The 23,605-nt window shown below is 42.9% G+C and overlaps 1 protein-coding gene across 3 annotated transcripts in view; it reads left to right on the top strand.

Moving 5' to 3' along the window:
- TMEM144 (transmembrane protein 144) overlaps window positions 1-23,605 on the top strand; it is an 87,419-nt gene that overhangs the window by 7,506 nt on the left and 56,308 nt on the right. For all 3 annotated transcript variants that reach the window (XM_063920477.1, XM_063920475.1, XM_063920474.1), the window contains exons 2-7: window positions 1,358-1,540; window positions 1,631-1,753; window positions 17,787-17,886; window positions 18,299-18,379; window positions 19,735-19,816; window positions 20,277-20,350. In XM_063920477.1, coding sequence (XP_063776547.1) covers window positions 1,399-1,540; window positions 1,631-1,753; window positions 17,787-17,886; window positions 18,299-18,379; window positions 19,735-19,816; window positions 20,277-20,350 — 602 coding nt within the window. In that variant the 5' untranslated portion in view covers window positions 1,358-1,398. The remainder of the gene's footprint in view (window positions 1-1,357; window positions 1,541-1,630; window positions 1,754-17,786; window positions 17,887-18,298; window positions 18,380-19,734; window positions 19,817-20,276; window positions 20,351-23,605) is intronic.

The raw sequence follows: 23,605 nt of genomic DNA, 5'->3' as shown, positions 1-23,605 counted from the left end.
AATGTCAGCTTTCCCGGGAGCAGGGCCCTCACAACCCTTTATTTTTATGTCTACTTTTTTTTTTGTCTGCCTTATATGTCTCGGTGTTCTATATTGTTTAGTCTGGTGCTGCACAGTACAATGGTGTAATACAAATTTACCATAATAATAATGATGATTGATAATAATAACTAGCTGATGTGCCCAGTTTCATCCGTGCAGAGGTTTGCTGGTCAGAACATTTCACCCCCTTAGGAGTCGAATTTCGAAAATCCCTGCTTAGTGAGTGGCAGCAAATAACTGTCACAGTTTCCAGACCACCCATCAGGTCACATGTTCAAGGTCACCCAGCAGGTGCATAGGGAGAGTTCACCAAGTGTCACATTTTCCAGGGCACAATGGTGATGTATTGTAAATGGCAGACGGACGTTTTGCCACATAACGAAGCAACCAATTACATTTCCAATATTTTTCTGCAAAACTATCGACCAAGACTTATAATTTAGTATATGATGTGCCCTGCTCAGACAACTGCATCATAAAAGTATGTCATTAATGAAAGTCATCCTTCTGCAATCAATATGTAGATATGCAGTAGGTATTTTTATGTCATTGCCTTTGGTTTTGTTCATTTATTGCAACATTTTTGAAAGATGATCTTGAAATATATTTCTGTGAGATGTATGAGCATTGTTTTTATTTTAAAGAAATTGTTAAGCCATAATATAGATGTATGAAATATATTTGAATTATTGTTCTTTTTTAAAGAGTATTGCATTTTTCTGGAATAGACATGTCCATTTTCTAAAAAGTTTTACATAAATCATTTTCTAAGATAAGAATATTAAAAATGTTGAAATTTGTTTTAAACTGTACTTCATCATACTAACAAGTCTCAAATTTTGTGATGGGGATCCGGTCTCTAGGTCGACAGTAACTAGTAACCCTGTCGACCTAGCTACTGTCGACCAATAGTGGTCGACACTGTCTAGGTCGACAGGTCAAAAGGTCGACATTAGTTTTTCACAATTTAAAAAAAAAACTTTTTCATACTTAACGATCCACGTGCACTACGATTGGAACGGTAATCTGTGCCGAGCGAAGCAGTAGAGCGAGGCACATTGCCCGAAGCTCGCGAGCCATGCGAGGGGACACGGTGCACTAATTGGGGTTCCCGGTCACTCTACGAAGAAAACGACACCAAAAAAACAAACTCATGTCGACCTTTTGACCTGTCAACCAATAGTGGTCGGCCTAGACACTGTCGACCTAGTTACTCTCTACCTTCCATACCACACCCTTTGTGATGTCTATTCTTATTTTATTATAAATTCGTTTTTAAATATATATCTGTATGGTTTTTTGTTTGTTTTTTTAGATTTCTTACATAAGGGAAAAGGATATCAAAACATTTAAGCCATGGAAGACTGGATGATTCCTAGTAACCACAGTGTCAATAATAACAGTTCTAATCTAGCGCTGGGCTTCACATCTTCTGTTGTATCGGTTATCTTGTTTGGCTCCAACTTTGTCCCAGTGAAGAAGTTAGACACTGGAGATGGTAGGCATTCTATGTGACCATGCAGTATGTTTGTTATTGAATGTCCGTTCCAGGATCTCTCATTATTTTACGGGTTTTGTTTTTTCCCAGGCATGTTCTTCCAATGGATTCTGTGTGCCTCAATATGGATCGTCTCTTTAGTAGTCAATCTCATTCTCCGCTGTCCAAAATTCTGGCCTCTTGCAATGGTCGGAGGTTGTGTCTGGGCTACAGGTAAAAAAATATAGTTGTCTATTTGTATAAATGCTATAAATGAATGCAGACTAGGTGCGGTAGTACGCCTGTTTGCAGCTACATAACAAAATGACACCACCTGCTGTGAGTTTCAAGGAGTGGAGGTTGCACCATGTGACATTTACCTGCTTCCTGTACAGTCGTCTCAGTCTAGTTACTCACACTAAGCAACTTAATTTCTTCCTACGATTCATCCGAGAAAACACATTTATAGGCAGAATTCTTCAAATGTGAACCGACCACTAGAAACTTGCAGATGACGTCACACAGTGTCACTTACGTCTTCTAACGTAAGACAGAAATTAGGCTCCAGCTGACAATATTGTACATAGTATAGTTTATTTAAGGTGTGGTCCAATAGTGATAATTTACATTTGGTAGCACCTGGATTCCTCTCTTGTTTCACAAAGTGCATGGTCAGGGTCACTTCTCAAAAGCGGAATAGGGACGTGTATAAAGTCACTCCTTTGTCTAAATATTCTGACTACATTATCATACCCTCAAACATTTTACACACAAAACCCGGTACAAATTAGGAAAGGGGCGTGGTCACAGGTAAAATGGGTGTGGCCACGCCCCCCTTTTCTATACTTTCTATGTTAATTTGGAGAGTCAAAAATCGGTACAAAACCCTTTTTGACAGGTCAGACCATAAAAAAAAAAGGTACTGTACCTGCCAAAAAAGTACAGTTGGAGGGTATGCATTATTGTTTTTATTATGTTTTATGTACAGATCGTTAAGATGTTACACAGCACTGTACATTAAGGGAACTAAATAAGCAAATTTCTGTAAAGATTCTGAAAATAAGTACTCACACCATGCCTCTATAAAAGATCATTGCAATATCTGTGTAAACAATGATAGGACCATGATGTGTGAAATTTTATATAGGTTCTTTGCTATTGAGAACTTGTAGTAATTTCCAACATCATTTTAAATTTGTGTAAATACAGTAGTTTTATATATTGCATCACATTTAGTAAATTCCTTTTCTTCATATGTAGATTCCTTCAGATATGATTGTGTGTTTTCTTAAATATATGCTTAGAATATTTCTGCTTAATGTACAGTTTTTCTGTGAAGACAGGAGACACATTATACGATTGTTTAGTTATAAAACAGAGTACTCCTAAAGGCCCATGCACACTAGAGGACTTAAAAGATTTGACAGATGAGCGATTTCCCTTGAACTTCATAGAGTCCCTAACAAGCGATATTGAGTGTACACACTGAGTGCTTTTACAAATTATCTGAATGGTGAACAATCTGCTGGGAATTGTTTGTGAAGCTGGTGGCTAGTGCACAAATCCATTCCAGATCTTTCAAATTGGTCAAATCGCTCATATTAGATATCGTTCACTGCGTACACACGTGCCAATATGAGCAATTTCACAAGTGACAGTGAAGATTTTGTTGCATGCGCGGGTGCACGCCTCGTTTGCTGAGTACACATTAGAAAATTTGAATGATAGAGCGTTCAAAACCATTGTTAATGCTCAAATCGCTGGAAAAAAAATCTTCTAGTGTGTATGGGCCTTAACTCTTCCCAGGTGTAAATATAATGGATTAGCTTGGTGATATTTGCATCCTTTTTATCAGTATAGAAATAATACCAAATATCTTTCTGCAAGAAGCGCATTGCTCTAACCGTAAACCATACAATCTAATACAAAATTAGTAATTTTCTATTCTATCCTTAAAAATATTGTGTGTAGTAATGTAGTGGGTATATTAATTTTGGCATTTGCAAAGAGGGTTTGTGTAATAGGAAATTATTTTAATGTGGCTATATGGGTCAAATCGGCTGCAATCTTGGCGGACCAGGCACAGTAATAACTAAGACCAGTGCACGCCTTCTTACATTTGGAACTCTCCCCTCTCCACTGTTGGTGTATCATTTGGTACTTTTAATGAGATCCTATAAGACAAAACAGATAATGAAAAGTTGAGAAAATATACATAGCTTTTTAAAGAATTACACGCTGGAGTACCCAGCGTTGCCTGGGATTTTAAGAATGTCTGTTTACAAAAATAAATGTAAATATTAAACACACAGTATAAATAACATTGTAGATAGCTGAATACCCGTGCTTCGCTACGGGATGAGGGTGGTAAATGAGAATGATAGTTGTTCGTTAATTTACGTTGGTTGGAGATCTAGTATATAGGCATATCTTGCTTCCCTGCCGCACTATGTGTAGTGGCCGGACCCCTTTTGGTCCCCAAGGGACCCCGGTCTTCCCACTATACAACTCTGTCTGTGGCTTCCTGCTGCCTCCATTCCCCACCTCACATCATGTCAGTGCCCCTATGAAATTATACATTTCTCTGACGTCCTAGTGGATGCTGGGTACTCCGTAAGGACCATGGGGAATAGACGGGCTCCGCAGGAGACTGGGCACTCTTTAAAGAAAGATTAGGTACTACATCTGGTGTGCACTGGCTCCTCCCTCTATGCCCCTCCTCCAGACCTCAGTTAGAATCTGTGCCCGGCCAGAGCTGGATGCGTTCTAGGGGCTCTCCTGAGCTTGCTAGAATGAAAGTATTTGTTAGGTTTTTTATTTACAGTGAGATCTGCTGGCAACAGACTCACTGCTACGTGGGACTGAGGGGAGAGAAGCGAACCTACCTGCTTGCAGCTGGCTTGGGCTTCTTAGGCTACTGGACACCATTAGCTCCAGAGGGATCGAACACAGGCCCAGTCCTCGGTCGTCCGGTCCCGGAGCCGCGCCGCCGCCCCCCTTGCAGAGCCAGAAGAACCGAAGAGAAGTTGAAAATCGGCGGCTGAAGACTCTGGTCTTCATTAAGGTAGCGCACAGCACTGCAGCTGTGCGCCATTGCTCCCTCTGCACACCACACACTCCGGTCACTGATGGGTGCAGGGCGCTGGGGGGGGGCACCCTGGGCAGCAATTAGAGTACCTTCCATGGATAAATAGCACATAATACAGCTAATAAACTGTATATGTGCATAATCCCCCGCCATAAAGCATATAAAAAAGCGGGAGAAGTCCGCCGAGAAAGGGGCGGGGCTATCTTCCTCAGCACACGGGCGCCATTTTCTCTTCACAGCTCCGCTGGAAGGCAACCCCCCAGGCTCTCCCCTGCAGTTTCCAGGCTTCAAGGGTAAAAAAAGAGAGGGGGGGCACTAAATTTAGGCGCAAACTGTGTATAATAAGCTGCTATAGGGAAAAATCACTCACTTTAGTGTAAATCCCTGGTTATATAGTGCTGTGGTGTGTGCTGGCATACTCTCTGTCTCCCCAAAGGACTTTGTGGGGTCCTGTCCTCAATAGGTTTAGGTGTCTGCTTATGCTCAAAACTGAAATAAATAACCATAGAATCTGCTTTATAAATAAATCAATTAATCTTTACTTCAATTAATAAACAATATATTACACATAAAAACTATAAAATCAAAGAATTGGTTTGTATACCACACACTCAAATAGGGAGCATCAAATAACCTCTAGCGCTGTATAGTTGTTAGCAACAATGTACCTCTTTTGACACTAAACAGACCCTTTGCAATCTGCTAAATATTGTGTCAAACTGTAACAATATACTGACAGTTATGCAAGGAAAAAAAGTCTCTCCTATCCTGCTCCTGGCGTCCCAGTGCAGAGGGATGCTGCTGTATAATGGTTTACCCGAGCTTACGGGAATGTCTGGCAGTGCAGTCACCCGGAGAGATACACGTTCCTGTGATTGTCAGTATGAACATCCACCGCCCGCGCTATAGTGCAATCTCAGTTCTGGCAGGCGGGTATATATTTAAATGCTCCCAGTTACCGCTTTCCAATGTGGCCGCTGGACTTGGCACAGTCTCGGTCCTGGCTTGCAGGTAAACGGAGCTCCAGTTTGCGCTTACAACGAGGCTGTTGCAGATAATGCTCGTACGATGCTTCCGTCAGTGTGTGGCTGCAAACGGGGATATGACGTCAACGCGTTTCGTCTCGTCGTAAATCGGGACTTCCTCAAGACTGAAGGGCTCATTCCATCTTGGCCCTTATTTAAATCCCCGTATGGACCGCCTTTCATTAAAATTACAAACACCAGTGTGAAACAGGCTCGGTCTTAAAAATTACATACACACTGATCTCCTGTGATTATAATTACATAGATCCGTATATTAAGTCTAGAAACTTAGATTTATATATATTTAACAGTTAGAAATTGAAAATAAATAATTAAGAAGCAGACTCTAGGTACTTAGTAAACAACAAGTATTTCCATATAAGCACATATATGAACATTAAAATAGAGCTTTCAAAAATTCAGGTGTTTTTATTTTAAACAATAAAGGCAACAGTGTTAGTATTAACATTATGGTCAGCATCACCGATATTAATATTTTAATTTTAACTATTCATGATTTTAATCAAAATGACAATAAAATATATGATTCATGTAATTACTACCATTCCCCATATAAATTGACCTAATCTAAGCAAGTGTAATCAATCGCCTCGTTAAGCCCCTTAGGACTTAACGTATCCAGTTTAAATATCCAAGCAGATTCTCCAATGCATAGCTGCCGATATCTATTTCCACCCCTCCTGGTATTACAAAATTGTTCAACCACTATTAGAGAGAACCCCTTAGGATCCCCATTATGACATTTAATAAAATGTCTTGATACACTATGTTTAATGGATTTATTAATAATATTACGCCTATGTTCCCTAAAGCGGCATTTGATTGTTCTAATAGTCCTGCCGACATATTGCAGTCGGCACGGACATTGTAAAACATACACAGAATAAGTGGATTCACAGTTTAGATATTGTTTAATCGGAAAACTCCCCCCACTACTACAAGATATAACATTTGTTGACCCATTATTCATATGCCCACAAGTAAGACAAGTGGATTTATTGCACCTATAGCTACCGCAAGGTCTATTAGGGAGCCAAGATTCTGGCTGATCTTTTTTTGCTTGTTTGATTGGTCTCAAATCACTCGGTGCTAATAGATTCCTTAAATTTGTATTTTTCTTATATATTATCCTTGGTTTATCCCCAATGTACTTATTCAATACATGATCTTGTTTCAATATTCCAAAATTTGTGTTCATTATCTTTTTTATCTTATTCGATTTGGAGTTAAACTTAGATACAAATAACAGCTCTTCAGAGGGATCAAGCTGATTGGTGGCTTCCAATGTTCTAATAGAAGATTTAAATTGGGATCTCGAAGTAATCCCTCTGTCCAGTTTTCCAGTATTAGTCTCTATTCTCTCTGTTGTTTTAGTAGAGGTCAAAGCCTCCTCTAACAGTTTCTGTGGGTATCCTCTTCTTTTAAAATGATTGATCATAGTACCAGATTGTTCAGTGAAATCCTCATCTCTTGAGCAGTTGCGTCTAATACGCATTAGTTGATTTTTGGGTATATTTTTAATCCAAGGTTTAAAATGAGCGCTTTCATAATGTAAATAATTGCTCGTTCCTACTGGTTTAGTATAATTATTGGATACAATCGCCTCGTCTTGAATTGAGAAAGCCACATCAAGAAAGTTTATCACATCAAAATCAAAAGTGTATGTGAACTTGAGATTATACGTGTTATTATTAACAAAATTAAACTCTTGTGCTAGTGTAGGACCCCCATCCCAAATAATGAACAAATCGTCAATAAAACGGCCATAGAGGACCAGGTTATCTCTATATGGACCGCTCCATATATACTCCTCCTCGAAGCGGCCCATATAGAGATTCGCGAAACTTGGCGCGAACCTGGTCCCCATGGCCGTCCCAAGTGCCTGTAAATAATAAGTGTCACCAAACAAAAAATAATTGTGAGTGAGTATATACCAAATGGATTGAATAATAAAATCACGTTGCTCCAACGTCAAGCTTTGATCCCTATTTAAGTAATAATTCACCGCATCAATACCAGCTGCATGTGGAATATTGGTGTATAATGCTTGGACGTCAAGGGTAAGAAACCCCCAACTCTTCTTCCAATTTCTTCCTACCACCTTTTGTAGGATATGTTTAGTATCCTTGATATGTGACTGTAAATTAACAACGTGATTTTGTAGGTGTACATCAACAAAATGTGACAAATTAGAAGTGAGGGAACCAACACCTGAAATTATAGGGCGCCCAGGAGGTGAAATTAGTGTTTTGTGAATTTTGGGAAGGTGATAAAAAACCGGAGTGATGGGATGTGTACATAATAAAAAATAAAATTCATCTTCAGATATGGCCTTCTCATTCTTTGCAAGATCCAACATAAGTCGGTATTCTTTTTGATAACGAAGTGTAGGATTATTAGGCAGAGATGTATAATATTGAGTGTCTAGTAATTGTCTGTTAGCCTCCAATATATAATCATCTCTGTTCTGTATAATGATCCCCCCTCCCTTGTCTGCTGGTCTAATGACAAGGGAGAGGGTTTCTCTTAATTCCTTCAAGGCAAATCTCTCCTTTTTGGACAGATTGTAATTTAATTCATAATGACAAGATGATTGTCTATTTCCAGATCTACTGCACAAAGATTTAAAGTCCCTGAGAGTTTTATTGTAAAAAATAGTAATTGCTGAACTTTTATGTTCTAACGGAAAAAATTGAGATTTCCTCTTAAATTTAGGTAAACATGTAGGATCTTTCATTGTGTCTATGTCAAATAATTTGACTTCTTCAGAGGTTTCACTTAATAACTGCTCCAAACACTGGAGACCCTCCTTATCAGACTCATCTAGGATAATCTGTATTTCAATAGATTCCTGATGATCAGGATTTTTGAGTTTTTTTGCTGCAAAAAAACGTTTCCTACATAAATCTCTAGTAAATTTATTTAAATCTAAGAAGAGTTCAAAAATATTGGGCTCTTTAGTGGGGGCAAAATTTAGTCCTTTCTGTAATAATGAAATTTGATCATCCAGTAAGTTTGTGATTTGAAAGATTAAAGATTCCGTTGGTGTCTATCTGAATCTTGCTCGTCTGCTTTCTTTTTCTTCCTCCTCTGCTCCCTCTCTTTCTCTGCGTTTTTTTGGGGTGGGAGGATTTAGTGCATCGTATGGGTTGGGGTGGTGAAATTTGGATTGGTAAAAATCCTTGGATTGATCCGAACCTATATTATCACCTGATTGCATCCTCTTCGGTCTAGTGCTCCTATCCTGATGCTTGATTTTATAGTTTTTATGTGTAATATATTGTTTATTAATTGAAGTAAAGATTAATTGATTTATTTATAAAGCAGATTCTATGGTTATTTATTTCAGTTTTGAGCATAAGCAGACACCTAAACCTATTGAATTTAAAGATGTATAAATACACAAAAGCGCACCACTTTTCCTTGTTTTTTGTCTCGAATTGTTTGAGGATCTAGCTAATCCTCTAGTGTGTGCAGCTAGTGGCTAATTAATGAATACTGTTGACTAATTTGCGCCGGGATTTTGGGGTGTATTTCTCTCCAGAGAATCTTTTGTATTTGGGGTCCTGTCCTCAGTCAGAGCATTCCCTATGTGTGTGTGCGGTGTGTCGGTACGGCTGTGTCGACATGTTTGAAGAGGACGCTTACGTGGAGGCGGAGCAAAAGCCGATAGTTGTGATGTAGCCCCCTGCGGGGCCGACACCAGAGTGGATGGATATGTGGAAGGTATTAACCGACAGTGTCAACTCCTTGCATAAAAGGTTCGATGACGTAACAGCTTTGGGACAGCCGGCATCTCAGCCCGCGCCTGCCCAAGCGTCTCAGAGGCCATCAGGGGCTCAAATCGCCCGCTACCTCAGATGGCAGACACAGATGTCGACACGGAGTCTGACTCCAGTGTCGACGAGGATGAGACTAATGTACAATCCACAAGGGCCATCCGATGCATGATTACGGCAATGAAAAATGTGTTGCACATTTCTGACATTAACCCGGTTACCACAAAAAGGGTATTATGTTTGGAGAGAAAAAGCAGCCAGTGACTTTTCCCCCATCTGATGAGTTAAATGAATTGTGTGAAGAAGCGTGGTGTTCCCCGGATAAGAAATTAGTGATTTCTAAACTGTTACTAATGGCGTACCCTTTCCCGCCAACGGATAGGTTACGCTGGGAGACATCCCCTAGGGTGGACAAGGCGCTCACACGCTTATCAAAAAAGGTGGCACTGCCGTCTCAGGATACGGCCGCCTTAAAGGAGCCTGCAGATAGAAAGCAGGAGGCTATCCTGAAGTCTGTGTATACACACTCAGGTACTATACTGAGACCTGCTATTGCTTCAGCATGGATGTGTAGTGCTGCAGCAGCATGGTCTGATTCCCTGTCCGATAACATTGATTCCCTTGACAGGGATACTATTTTGCTAACCATAGAGCATATTAAAGACGTAGTCTTATATATGAGGGATGCACAGAGGGACATTTGCCGGCTGGCATCTAGAATTAATGCTATGTCCATTTCTGCCAGGAGAGTATTATGGACTCGGCAGTGGACAGGTAATGCTGATTCTAAAAGGCACATGGAGGTTTTGCCTTATAAGGGTGAGGAATTATTTGGGGACGGTCTCTCGGACCTCGTGTCCACAGCAACAGCTGGGAAGTCGGCTTTTTTACCCCATGTTCCCTCACAGCCTAAGAAAGCACCGTATTATCAAGTACAGTCCTTTCGGCCCCAGAAAGGCAAGCGGGTCAGAGGCGCGTCCTTTCTGCCCAGAGGCAGGGGTAGAGGGAAAAAGCTGCACCAGACAGCCAGTTCCCAGGAACAAAAATCCTCCCCTGCTTCCACTAAGTTCACTGCATGATGCTGGGGCTCCACAGGTGGAGTCAGGTGCGGTGGGGGCCCGTCTCCGGAACTTCAGCAACCAGTGGGTTCGCTCACAGGTGGATCTCTGGGTTCTACAAGTGGTATCTCAGGGATACAAGCTGGAGTTCGAGACGTCTCCCCCTCGCCGTTACCTCAAATCAGCCTTGCCAGCCACTCCCAAGGAAAGGGAGGTAGTACTGGCGGCAATTCACAAGCTGTACCTCCAGCAGGTGATAATCAAAGTTCCCCTCCTTCAACAGGGAAGGGGTTACTATTCCACAATGTTTGTGGTACCGAAACCGGACGGTTCGGTGAGACCCATTCTAAATTTGAAATCCTTGAACACTTATATAAGGAAGTTCAAGTTCAAAATGGAATCGCTAAGGGCGGTTATTGCAAGCCTGGAAGAGGGGGATTTTATGGTATCACTGGACATCAAGGATGCTTACCTGCATGTCCCCATTTACCCACCTCACCAGGAGTACCTCCGATTTGTGGTACAGGACTGCCATTACCAATTCCAGACGTTGCCGTTTGGTCTGTCCACGGCACCGAGGGTATTTACCAAGGTAATAGCCGAAATGATGATACTCCTTCGAAGGAAGGGAGTTATAATTATCCCGTACTTGGACGATCTCCTTGATAAAGGCGAGGTCCAAGGAGCAGTTGTTGCTCGGAGTAGCACTATCTCAGGAAGTGCTACAACAGCACGGTTGGATTCTGAATATCCCAAAGTCGCAGCTGGTTCCTACGACGCGTCTGCTGTTCTTGGGCATGATTTTGGACACAGAACAGAAGAAGGTGTTTCTCCAGGAGGAGAAGGCCAAGGAGTTGTCATCTCTGGTCAGAGACCTCTTGAAACCAAAACAGGTGTCGGTGCATCACTGCACGCGAGTCCTGGGAAAGATGGTAGCTTCTTACGAAGCAATTCCCTTCGGCAGGTTCCATGCAAGGATCTTTCAGTGGGATCTGTTACACAAGTGGTCCGGATCGCATCTTCAGATGCATCGGCTGATCACCCTGTCCCCGAGGGCCAGGGTGTCTCTGCTGTGGTGGCTGCAGAGTGCTCATCTTCTCGAGGGCCGCAGATTCGGCATTCAGGACTGGGTCCTGGTGACCACGGATGCAAGCCTCCGAGGTTGGGGGGCAGTCAATCAGGGAAGAAACTTCCAAGGACAATGGTCGAGTCAGGAGACTTCCCTACACATAAATATTCTGGAACTAAGGGCCATTTACAATGCCCTAAGTCAAGCAAAACCCCTGCTTCAAAACCAGCCGGTGCTGATTCAGTCAGACAACATCACGGCGGTCGCCCATGTAAACAGACAGGGCGGCACAAGAAGCAGGATGGCTATGGCAGAAGCCACAAAGATTCTCCGATGGGTGGAGAATCACGTGATAGCACTGTCAGCAGTGTTCATTCCGGGAGTGGACAACTGGGAAGCAGACTTCCTCAGCAGGCACGACCTCCACCCGGGAGAGTGTGGACTTCATCCAGAAGTCTTCCTGCTGATTGTAAATCGTTGGGAAAGGCCACAGGTGGACATGATGGCGTCCCGCCTCAACAAAAAGCTAAAAAGATATTGCGCCAGGTCAAGGGACCCTCAGGCGATAGCTGGGGGCGCTCTAGTGACACCGTGGGTGTACCAGTCGGTTTATGTGTTCCCTCCTTTTCCTCTCATACCAAAGGTACTGAGGATAATAAGAAAGAGAGGAGTAAGAACTATACTCATCGTTCCGGATTGGCCAAGAAGAACTTGGTACCCGGAGCTACAAGAAATGATCTCAGAGGACCCTTGGCCTCTGCCGCTCCGACAGGACCTGCTACAGCAGGGGCCCTGTCTGTTCCAAGACTTACCGCGTCTGCGTTTGACGGCATGGCGGTTGAACGCCGGATCCTAATGGAAAAGGGCATTCCGGTGGAAGTCATTCCTACGCTGATAAAAGCTAGGAAGGATGTGACAGCAAAACATTATCACCGCATATGGCGAAAATATGTTGCTTGGTGTGAGGCTATGAAGGCCCCAACAGAGGAATTTCAGCTGGGTCGATTTCTGCACTTCCTACAGTCAGGAGTGACTATGGGCCTAAAATTGGGATCCATGAAAGTCCAGATTTCGGCCCTGTCTATTTTCTTTCAAAATGAACTGGCTTCACTGCCTGAAGTTCAGATGTTTGTTAAGGGAGTGCTGCATATTCAGCCCCCTTTTGTGCCTCCAGTGGCACCTTGGGATCTCAACGTAGTGTTGGATTTCCTAAAATCACATTGGTTTGAGCCACTTCAGACCGTGGAGTTGAAGTATCTCACGTGGAAAGTGGTCATGCTTTTGGCCTTTGCTTCGGCTAGGCGTGTGTCAGAATTGGCGGCTTTGTCATGTAAAAGCCCTTATCTGATCTTCCATATGGACAGGGCAGAATTGAGGACTCGTCCCCAATTTCTCCCTAAGGTGGTATCAGCGTTTCATTTGAACCAACCTATTGTGGTGCCTGCGGCTACTCGGGACTTGGAGGCTTCCAAGTTGCTGGACGTAGTCCGGGCCCTGAAAATCTATCTTTCCAGGACGGCTAGAGTCAGAAAAACTGACTCGCTGTTTATCCTGCATGCACCCAACAAGCTGGGTGCTCCTGCTTCTAAGCAGACTATTGCTCGCTGGACCTGTTGCACGATTCAACTTGCACATTCTGCGGCTGGACTGCCGCATCCTAAATCAGTCAAAGCCCATTCCACGAGGAAGGTGGGCTCTTCTTGGGCGGCTGCCCGAGGGGTCTCGGCTTTACAACTTTGCCGAGCTGCTACCTGGTCGGGATCAAACACGTTTGCAAAATTCTACAAGTTTGATACCCTGGCTGAGGAGGACCTTGAGTTTGCTCATTCGGTGCTGCAGAGTCATCCGCACTCTCCCGCCCGTTTGGGAGCTTTGGTATAATCCCCATGGTCCTTACGGAGTACCCAGCATCCACTAGGACGTCAGAGAAAATAAGAATTTACTCACCGGTAATTCTATTTCTCGTAGTCCGTAGTGGATGCTGGGAGCCCGTCCCAAGTGCGGACTTCTGCAATACTTGTATATAGTTATTGCTTAACTATAGGGTTATTGTTCTGAACCATCTGTTTAATGAGGCTCAGCTGTTGTTCATACTGTTAACTGGGTATAGTTATCACAAGTTGTACGGTGTGGCTGGTATGAGTCTTACCCTGGATTCCAAATCCTTTCCTAGTAATGTCCGCTCTTCCGGGCACAGTTTCCCTAACTGAGGTCTGGAGGAGGGGCATAGAGTGCACACCAGATGTAGTACCTAATCTTTCTTTAAAGAGTGCCCAGTCTCCTGCGGAGCCCGTCTATTCCCCATGGTCCTTTACGGAGTACCCAGCATCCACTACGGACTACGAGAAATAGAATTACCGGTGAGTAAATTCTTATTTTTTTATACAGTTTCTTATATAGCGCAGCACATTATGTATCTCCTGATATACTCTGTGCTGCTGGGGGACCATGCTACTTCCACTATATAACTCTTAGTGTGTGGGTTTGTGCTACCTGCATTCCCCTCCTCACATCATGTCACATGCCCTGTCACATGCAGCCCTGTCATCACTGACATATCATGCATGTCCTGATATAGGGGGTAATTCTGAGTTGATCGCTGCAGCAAGTTTGTTAGCAATTGGGCAAAACCATGTGCACTGCAGGGGGGGCAGATATAACATTTACAGAGAGTTAGATTTGGGTGTGGTGTGTTCACTCTGCAATTTAAATTGCAGTGTAAAAATAAAGCAGCCAGTATTTACCCTGCACAGAAACAAAATAACCCACCCAAATCTAACACTCTCTGCAAATGTTATATCTGCCCCCCCTGCAGTGCACATGGTTTTGCCCAACTGCTAAAAAATTTCCTGCTGCGATCAACTTGGAATTACCCCCATAGTCTGTGCTGCTGGCCCACCCTAGGAGTGCGTGTGGTGTGTTACCACCACAGTGTTTCTTCCCAGAGTGTAAGTCATATGTGTAGCAAGTTTGGTGTAAATTACTCCAGGCATTCCAGAGTTATGCTGTCTGCTGAAAAACTCTGTACTGCTGCCTCACCCCTAGGGGTGCTGGGGGTGCCTTACCCCCATAGTGTTTGTTCCCAGCTTGTAAGTCATATGTGAACCAAGTTTGTTGTAAATAGGTCCAGGCATTCGGGAGTTATGCTGTCTCCTGAAATACTCTGTGCTACTGTCCCACCCTTGGGGGTGCTAGGGGTGTCTAACCTCCACAGAGTTTGTTCCCTTATTGTAAGTCAGATGTGTACCAAGTTTGGTGTAAATTGCTCCAGGCCTTTCACAGTTATGCTGTCTGCTGACATACTCTGTGCTGCTGTCTCACCCCTTGGTGTGCTAGGGGTATCTGACCCCCACAGTGTTTGTTTCCAGAGTGAAAGTCATAGGTGTACCAAGTTTGTTGTAAATTGCTGCAGGCATTCCAGAGTTATGCTGTCTGCTGAAATACTCAGTGCTGCTGCCTCACCCCTAGAGGTGTCTTCCTCCCACAGTGTTTGTTCCCAGATTGTAAGGCATATATGTACCAATTTTTGAGTACATTGCTCCAGCAATTCCGCAGTTATGCTGTCTCCTGATATACTCTGTGCTGCTGTCTCGCCCCCTAGGGGTGCTAGGGATTTCTAATTGTTTTAGTTGCCTCCGCCGTGTTTTAATATGCTTGTATGTAAAATTTAACGATCTTTGCTTGTAATAAGTGGATTTGTATAGAAAGACAGAGGACAGATTTTCGCTTTTATATAGTAGATTAAGGTCTCATAAATCACTTTTGTCAAATTCGTTCGTTCTACCAGTGTTTGTAAGATTAGTGCAAAGTACAAAAATAGATCTGAAATTGAAACCGATCAGTTCCAATCCCGAATACCGTATCACAGTGTTTCTGTACGCCAGAGGAGTAGCTAGGTGCCATGGTGCCCGGAGCAAGGGTATGTTTCGGCGCCCCCTCCCCAGTACTGAATTAGGGGCATGTTACATTTGAAAAAAAAAATATTGACAAATCCTAGATTGCTGACAGGGCCGGTTCTAGACCTTGTGGAACTCAGGGCGAAAGTTTCCTTTGGGCACCCCACATGTTTAAAACAGGGACAATGAGCACCGAGTGTGTACCCCCTCTGCTTCTCCTCCTGCTCTGTGGCTGCCTGTATAGCAGACAGAAGGAGGAGGTGGGCAGGTGGCAACGTGCTCTTTAACTTTTCCAGCGCCAGGGCTCACACTCCACTGGAGCCACCCTCGCTACACCCCTGCTGTACGCGTCCTTAGCTGTGTTGAGCCAAATGAAGTTTTACTTGGCAGCAGTTGACCTATTGGCTTTTCCAGTAAGAACAAGCAGTCTTAAGTAGGAGGTTAGATTCTGCAGTTGTGCCATGGGGTGGTGGTGGGGAATTCCCCTTCCGCGACCAGGGCTGAAACTAGGATTTTTGGCACCCGGGGCAAGGCAGTAATTTGGTGCCCCCCATGCATACACACACGCTTTGGAACCATGTCAAAAACACAGTAATAAACGGTTGCGTCAGGGTGCATCCAGCACACATTCCCTGGGAAAATGGAAGGAACACAAGAAAACCAGCAAACACCTCAGATACAGTATTGTGGGGGACTCTGACTGTCCAACTGCTGTAGGACTACAAAGCCCAGCATGCCAGTCGGGACCTAGGGCCAATTGAAGAGGAGGAGTACCAACTTTCGGGGGGGGGGGGGGCATAATGTGGGTTATCCTGGCTGCAGAGAGGAGTCCCTAGGACTGGCTGGTGTTATATACCTGATATAAGCCATGCAGTCTCTGTATCATACACACGAGGGGGGGAGGGGGAGGAGGAGGTATCTCCGACTGGCTAACTGCTGTAAGTGGAGGAGTTATTCATTAGGTATAGTATGAGGAAAGGAAATAGCATTTTAAAAGATTGTTAGCATCCGTTCCATTGTCTGTTTGTCCTATTACCATCTGAAAGGCGCTTCCGATGTATTAAAACCAGGACTTCACGGTTTAGAAATATTTTTTTCCCTTCAGTTATAGTAAGAATGAACCAGTTTGGGGAATTCTGATATTTAATCTATGTTGACTGATTTGCATATGCGTTGATCCGGTTGTAATTTAATTGTTCTGTACAAATTTTTGTTTGATCAATGACAAATAAAGTATTTATCTTATCTAAGTCTATAAAGCCCTGCATGCTGGTAGGGACCTAGGACCACTCTTTGGGAGGCAGCAGCTGTCCTGGCATATAGAGACCTCACCTCAGTGCTCAGACCGATTATCAGCTGCTGCTGCTTCCTCTCGCCCTTTTCTCCTCTGGTGGAGCTGCCCTGCAGGAAGGGGGAGGCACTGAGGAACAGGGCCGGGGGGCAGACATAGTTTACACAGGCACAGGAGTATGTCACCGACCACCACGCCCCATTCATAAGTGTTCTAGTTGCCGGTGGGTGGGGGGTGTAGTTTCCGAGGAGTCCACATTGGTGGTGCTGGGGAGCGGGTACCTGCAGCAAGGGATCTTGGACCTGGCAGAAGATAGCCCCTTATGGCTGAGAGGAAGGAGGGAAGGCAGAGTACCCATATCTGCACCCTCTCAGATTGTGCACCCAAGGCGCATACCCCCTTAGCGCCCCCCCCCCCCCCCCCCTTCCCCTAGTTACGGCCATGCCGTGACACAGACTTCAGCTTCTATGAAAGCAGCAGATATTTACTTGGAAAAGCAGGGTATTCATTCTAAGCAGTTTGACACTATCCTTTGGTCTGACTCAGGAACCTATCTGTCTATATGCTCCGCACAATACATGGACCCTGTCACAACCCAATTAATGCCACCTTTGTATTTGTATGTAGATCATTATATTTTGAAGGCTAAAATATGCAGACGCACAGTAACCTCATTTAACATAAAACTCACTGGTGAAGGGCTAAAATAACAACTCTGCTCCAGAGGCTCATCTGACTTAATGAATTACCTAGAGCTATGGCTGAACTAGAATGCAAATGTGAATGCATTGGGATTCTGCCGCATGTACAGGAATAATTACATTTTGTATACAAATGCTTAGTCCTTTGTTTAGAGTGGGCTGTCATATCTCTCCTCTGTAACTGCTCAAGACCACATTAATGATGTAAGATTGTTTCCATCTGACATTATAACACTGATTTTGAAATATATTTGTTTTACCCTTTTTTATATATATTACAAGCCATCTCGCAAATACTGTGGCACATTATCAAATATATTTCTGTTTTATGTTTTACAGGTAATATTACAGTTGTTCCAATAGTAAAGACAGTTGGCCTTGGACTAGGTCTTCTACTTTGGGCTTCTACCAACCTATTAACTGGCTGGGCAAGTTCAAGGTATCCTCATCATGATATAATTTAACATACAAACTTTTATTTTAGGATAAATAAATAGACACAAGCCCGATCATTACAAAATCATTCAATATGTATTTTTTTTATCTTTTAGTTTACATTTTATAGAGGGGGCATTCCCACTTCTCCTATCTGTTTGCCTTCACTATCAGCAATCTTATTCAATCCTAGACAAGAGGCTGGGTGTATGTAGGGCCCCTCCATGCCGTTTCCCAATAAATATAAATAATAATTAAAGCTTTAGCTAAATCTTTACAGAAGTTTCCTGTTCATTTTTTCACAAAGGGTGAGGATGGGGAAAGAACCCTTCATTTAGCACCTTGTGACATCGTTGATATGCAACAACCTTTTATATAAAACTCAATCATGGAGTCATTGTCTTTGTGTTTTGCAGGTTTGGGATGTTTGGAATTGACCCAGAAGTGGTGGAAAGGCCATATTTAAACTATGCAGGAGCAGGTCTCTCAGCTCTGAGGTATCCGTCCCCACCACTCATTCTACTTGATCATATATCTTTGTGTCATGAACTCAGTGACTTATATTGTGTACGTCACTGTTGCATCAATAAGTAATATGGCACATAACAACTAAAGTGTTACTTGTAAGTGTGAAGTGTACTTAGTGGAGAAAAGCCAAAATTGGGTAGTGCTTTAATAAACTATATACTATAGATTAAAATGAGACAGGATTCCATTGTGAGAAGTTTTCAACTTTAAAGTGGAACTAAACCCAAAATGTAGAAATACCAGGTAAAAGAGAGAATATTTTAAGTATTAAAGGTAAATTAAGAAGTTTTGTAAGAAAATGTCAAATGTAGCAATATTGCTGCCGTGATATTTATGTTCAAACGTCCCAGGAATCATTGACTGGCACAGAAAATTTTTGGAGCTTTCAGTGAATGATTTCTGATTAGATAGAACTGTGCGGACATTCTTGTTACTTCTGCAATGTATTAGAGTATTTTGAGAGTTTAGTTTTCTTGCGTTGGTTAGCTGTATTTTGTATTAATGACGCTGTGGACCATTTACCAAGCAATAGTGAAGGGTAAATGACTCCCAAGTGCCATCAGGATGTCCTAAAACTGTATTTATGGGAAATGCTTAAACTGGACATACACTATACAATTATCTGATAGATAATCTGCCAGATCTGGCAGGTTGGAATGAAAATCTGGTAATGGATGAGAGCAAATGACAATCAACCATTTGCTCCCAAACACTGGAAAATGAACAAAACCTGTTATTCAGACAAAAATCGTTAAATACGGATTTAACCAATTTGTATGAATGAGTTTTGTCTGTTTTTTAGTGTTTGGGAGCAAATGGCCGATTGTCATTTGCTCTCATCCATTACCAGATTTTCATTCCAACCAGGCATATGATCTGCCAGATAATTGTATAGATTAGGCCCAGTTTAAGAAATGAAGCCTTCATGTTCACCACGAGGGTACGTTCAAAATTACAGTGAACACACACGTCACGTGTGTTTGGACCATGAACCTTCGGAGTGAGAGCATACGTTTACCATAAAATATGCCTATTTGTACATACAGGTGGAGGTTAGTTACTCTAGACCTGCGGGGAAGTGGGCCACCAGACACAGAGGGTGGAACTTCTACAGCCAAATCCACTATCCAGGGCTAATATAGAGCAGTATGTACAATTTTTCAATGAGACAAGCGCTGGATTGCAATCCTCAGCTGAAATAAACCCTGCTTCATTGGCCAATTGTAAATTGCTAACATTTTTCACATTTTGCGGTTGCTTCTGTGAATATAACATAATAATTCCCCAGGCTGATTCATATGCAGTATTTGTATTTGCTTTTTAGTGCCATTATTTTTCTATTTGTGAAAACCGAAGTAAAAAGTGTCACATCGGAGTCAGAAACAACCCCACTTCTAAGGAATAGTGTACGTATTATAAAGTAACATTTCTGTGTTTTGTTTATATTCACAGTCGGCTCATGCCTGACAGAGGAAAATAATTCTGTAGAGGCTGGTCAGTCTTGCATTATATACACTATTGTTTATTATCATAAAATGATTTTCTTTAATCAAAAGTTTAGAAAGACTTCATCATGATTATGCATTAGTTTTTTTGGGGGAAATTACCTGCACAACTCCAAAGAATCATTTTAAGAATGAGGTTACGAAGTACAAAAGTACAATGTATAAAAATATCAGGATACCATAAACAATGATACATAAAATATTTGTTTTTATTAAAGTACATTAAGTATTAGAAGGATTATGATTAAGATTTATTTATTTTATTATTTTTTGCGAAGAGTTCATATGATCATTTTGGTGATTGGTTCCCTGTAACTTATCCACCAGACCTGAACAACCTGATTTTGTGTTTTTCCAACAGATTAACTCCCAGGAACACGCTGTTACAGATGCATCATGGGTAGACAAATTATCACCTTTACAAAGGCGGATAATGTAAGCAGACTGTAAATAAGCAACAGCTAAACTGTCATGTAAGAGGCCAAGGTTCATTTTGCAGAAGCCTATAGACTGAGATGATGCCATTTATAGATCTTGTGAATACAGCACTTTCAAGCAGTATTGCAGTGACATAATATTTACAATCAAACATTGAAATGCATACAATCTGAACTGATTTAGAGCAGCAGCCAGACAATACACTGTAAGACAAAAGTTAGATTGTTCCTTTTGTTGACTTATTTTCTTTCACTTGTATTGTAACTTTAATTTACTCTTAGCTCCTTTTTACTTTATTTTGTTATTGTTATGCAGCACTTGTTCTTATTTGTTATGCTGGGCATCTGATGCCTTTTATCCGACAGCCTCAAACTCTGCAGAGCTGTCGCAGTGTATTTCACCCGATATCTGTGCTCCTCCTCTGGGAGAATACATTTCTCCATTCCTTCCCTGTAAGGGGGGTACACCCGGAGAGATCCGTGCTTAATTTCTAAGCAATCTGACTAGATTCTCTCCGTGTGTATGCCCCATAGCGATAGTGATGCGCGTCGCTATCGACGGTACTTGATAGGCCATTTCTCTGCTGGGAGAAATGAGCGTCCCCCTCGCTCAGCACATGTCGCGCTGTGTGCTGAGCAGGGGAGAGATGTTTGCTGAGCTTTCTGTGCTAGATCGCTCAGCACACATCTCTGGGAGCAATCTCCCTGTGCGTACGCCCTTAGATGAACAGGAAAAATGTCCATCAGTCAGCTGCAGTAGGGCATATATGTAGCTGACTTTTAACTTAGAAAATATTGCATGGACATGTTGAACAATCCAGCATGCCTGACCAATCAGTTGATGTTTTCCAATCATTCGCGTTCATACACTGTGCAATTATCTGGGTGACCCGCTGATGTCAGGTGGATATGTGAGGCTGATTAGACTACAGGTGCATGTTGTTTACTTGGCTATATGAAAGTCTGCATATGCCCAAGCCTGTTGCTGTGTTTTATACCGTTGCAATTAACCAGAGTTGGAGCTCAGTGTAAAAGTGTTAACTTGGGTTCATTGACCCGGGAATCTAACCTGGTTACCTTGCAGGGTTAGTCCTTGTCCTGGGAAGGACCCTGGTTAGGTGGCAGTGTGAACGGGTAACCCGGGTCATCTGACCCAGGTCTCGTTCACAGCACCGGGGAAGTTGTATTCCAGGCACAAGGAGATGATGTCATCTTCAGGCACTGGAACTGCACCAGTGTAAAGCCAACCAGTGTTGGAGCCACAGTATGAAAGTGGTCTGTCCCGGGTCTGACCAGTATTGGAACAGTGTTCCAAATCCTGGATCAGAACTGTGACTTTGGCGTATAAATGAAAAGTTTGCAGTTCCAGGAGAGATTGATAACTTATCATATCGACTGCTGTTTATCTTCTATCACCTGTATTCTGTTATCTTCAGTAAAAATCTATTCTGGTTCTGAGTCAACATGTGGACTAACCTCCTTGCTCACATCCACTATGGACCTACCAACTGTAAGGCATCTGCCAAGCGGATCGGCCAGATAGTTGAAGCATATATGCCCAACATTAGAAATAGTTGGTGTACTTTCTCTACTGCCTTTATTTCTTTTACACAATGCCATTCACATATAATCTAGGGGAAATAAGTGTTTGCTTTTGACCTAATTGTAACCTAATCTAATTTTCAGTTAACCTAAACAAGTAAGGGCAATTGGCCAACTCACATCCCAATTTTGAAATCAATGATGTCTGTGGAAGTGGAAATACATAAACATTGGGTTTGTAAAATTGTCATGGAAATGGCAAAAATAATCTCACTTGCTTCAGATAGTTTAGATTGCATGAAACCCATAGATATGAATGAGAGTTCCTATACAGTCAACATTGCATTGCAATGGGTGCAGAAACCCCATAATAACACATTGTCAGCAGAGATGAATGAGCAAATGCTCCTATTATGTAAATAAAATAAATGGCAATTTCTCTTACGTCCTAGAGGATGCTGGGGACTCCGTAAGGACCATGGGGAGTAGACGGGCTCCGCAGGAGACATGGGCATTAAAAAAGAACTTTAGGTATGGGTGTGCATTGGCTCCTCCTTCTATGCCCCTCCTCCAGACCTCAGCAATAAGGACCTCCAAGTCTGGCTAAAATAGTGATATACAGGCTGGGCACTGTATATATGAGACCCCCGCCAGTTTTTTTTAAATTTTCAGTGGGACCGAAGCCCGCCGCTGAGGGGGCGTGGCTTGTTCCTCAGCACTCACCAGCGCCATTTTCTCCACAGCACACCGCTGAGAGGAAGCTCCCGGGACTCTCCCCTGCTTACCACGGTGAAAGAGGGTTTTTAAGAAGGGGGGGCACATAATTGGCGCAAAAATAGATGATAATAGCGCTATCTGGGTAAACATATTATGTTTTTTCCCTGGGTCATTGGTGCTGGGTGTGTGCTGGCATACTCTCTCTCTGTCTCTCCAAAGGGCCTTAAGGGGGAACTGTCTTCAGTTAAGAGGATTCCCTGAGTGTGTGGTGTGTCGGTACGCGTGTGTCGGCATGTCTGAGGTAGAAGGCTCTCCTAGGGAGGAGGTGGAGCAAATGACTGGTGTATCTGTCTGGTTGGATATGTGGAATGTTTTAAGTGCTAATGTGAATTTATTGCACAAAAGGTTGGACAAAGCCGAGTCCAGGGGATGTACAGGGTGTCAAGCCCTGCCTGCCCCTATGTCACAGGGACCTTCGGGGTCTCAAAAGCGCCCACTATCCCAAATAGTAGACACGGATTCTGAGTCCAGTGTCGACTACGACGATGCAAAGTTACAGTCAAAATTGGCTAAAAGTATTCAATATATGATTATTGCATTAAAAGATGTTTTGCATATCACGGAGGAACCCCCTGTCCCTGACACGAGGGTTCACATGTATAAGGAAAAGAAACCTGAGGTAACCTTTCCCCCGTCTCATGAGCTGAACGAGTTATTTGAAAAGGCTTGGGAATCTCCAGACAAAAAACTGCAGATTCCCAAAAGGATTCTTATGGCGCATCCTTTCCCGAATAAGGACAGGATACGGTGGGAATCCACCCCAAGGGTGGACAGAGCGTTGACACGCTTGGCCAAAAAGGTAGCGCTGCCATCCCAAGATACGGCTACCCTCAGGGATCCTGCTGATCGCAAGCGGGAGGCTACCTTGAAGTCCATTTACACACATTCTGGTACCTTACTCAGACCGGCGATAGCGTCGGCTTGGGTTTGTAGC

The sequence above is a fragment of the Pseudophryne corroboree genome, chromosome 1, assembly GCF_028390025.1.
Source record: "Pseudophryne corroboree isolate aPseCor3 chromosome 1, aPseCor3.hap2, whole genome shotgun sequence".
NCBI lineage: Eukaryota > Metazoa > Chordata > Amphibia > Anura > Myobatrachidae > Pseudophryne > Pseudophryne corroboree.
Note: the sequence above shows the minus strand (reverse complement) of the source record. Positions and strands in the feature narration are given on the sequence as shown.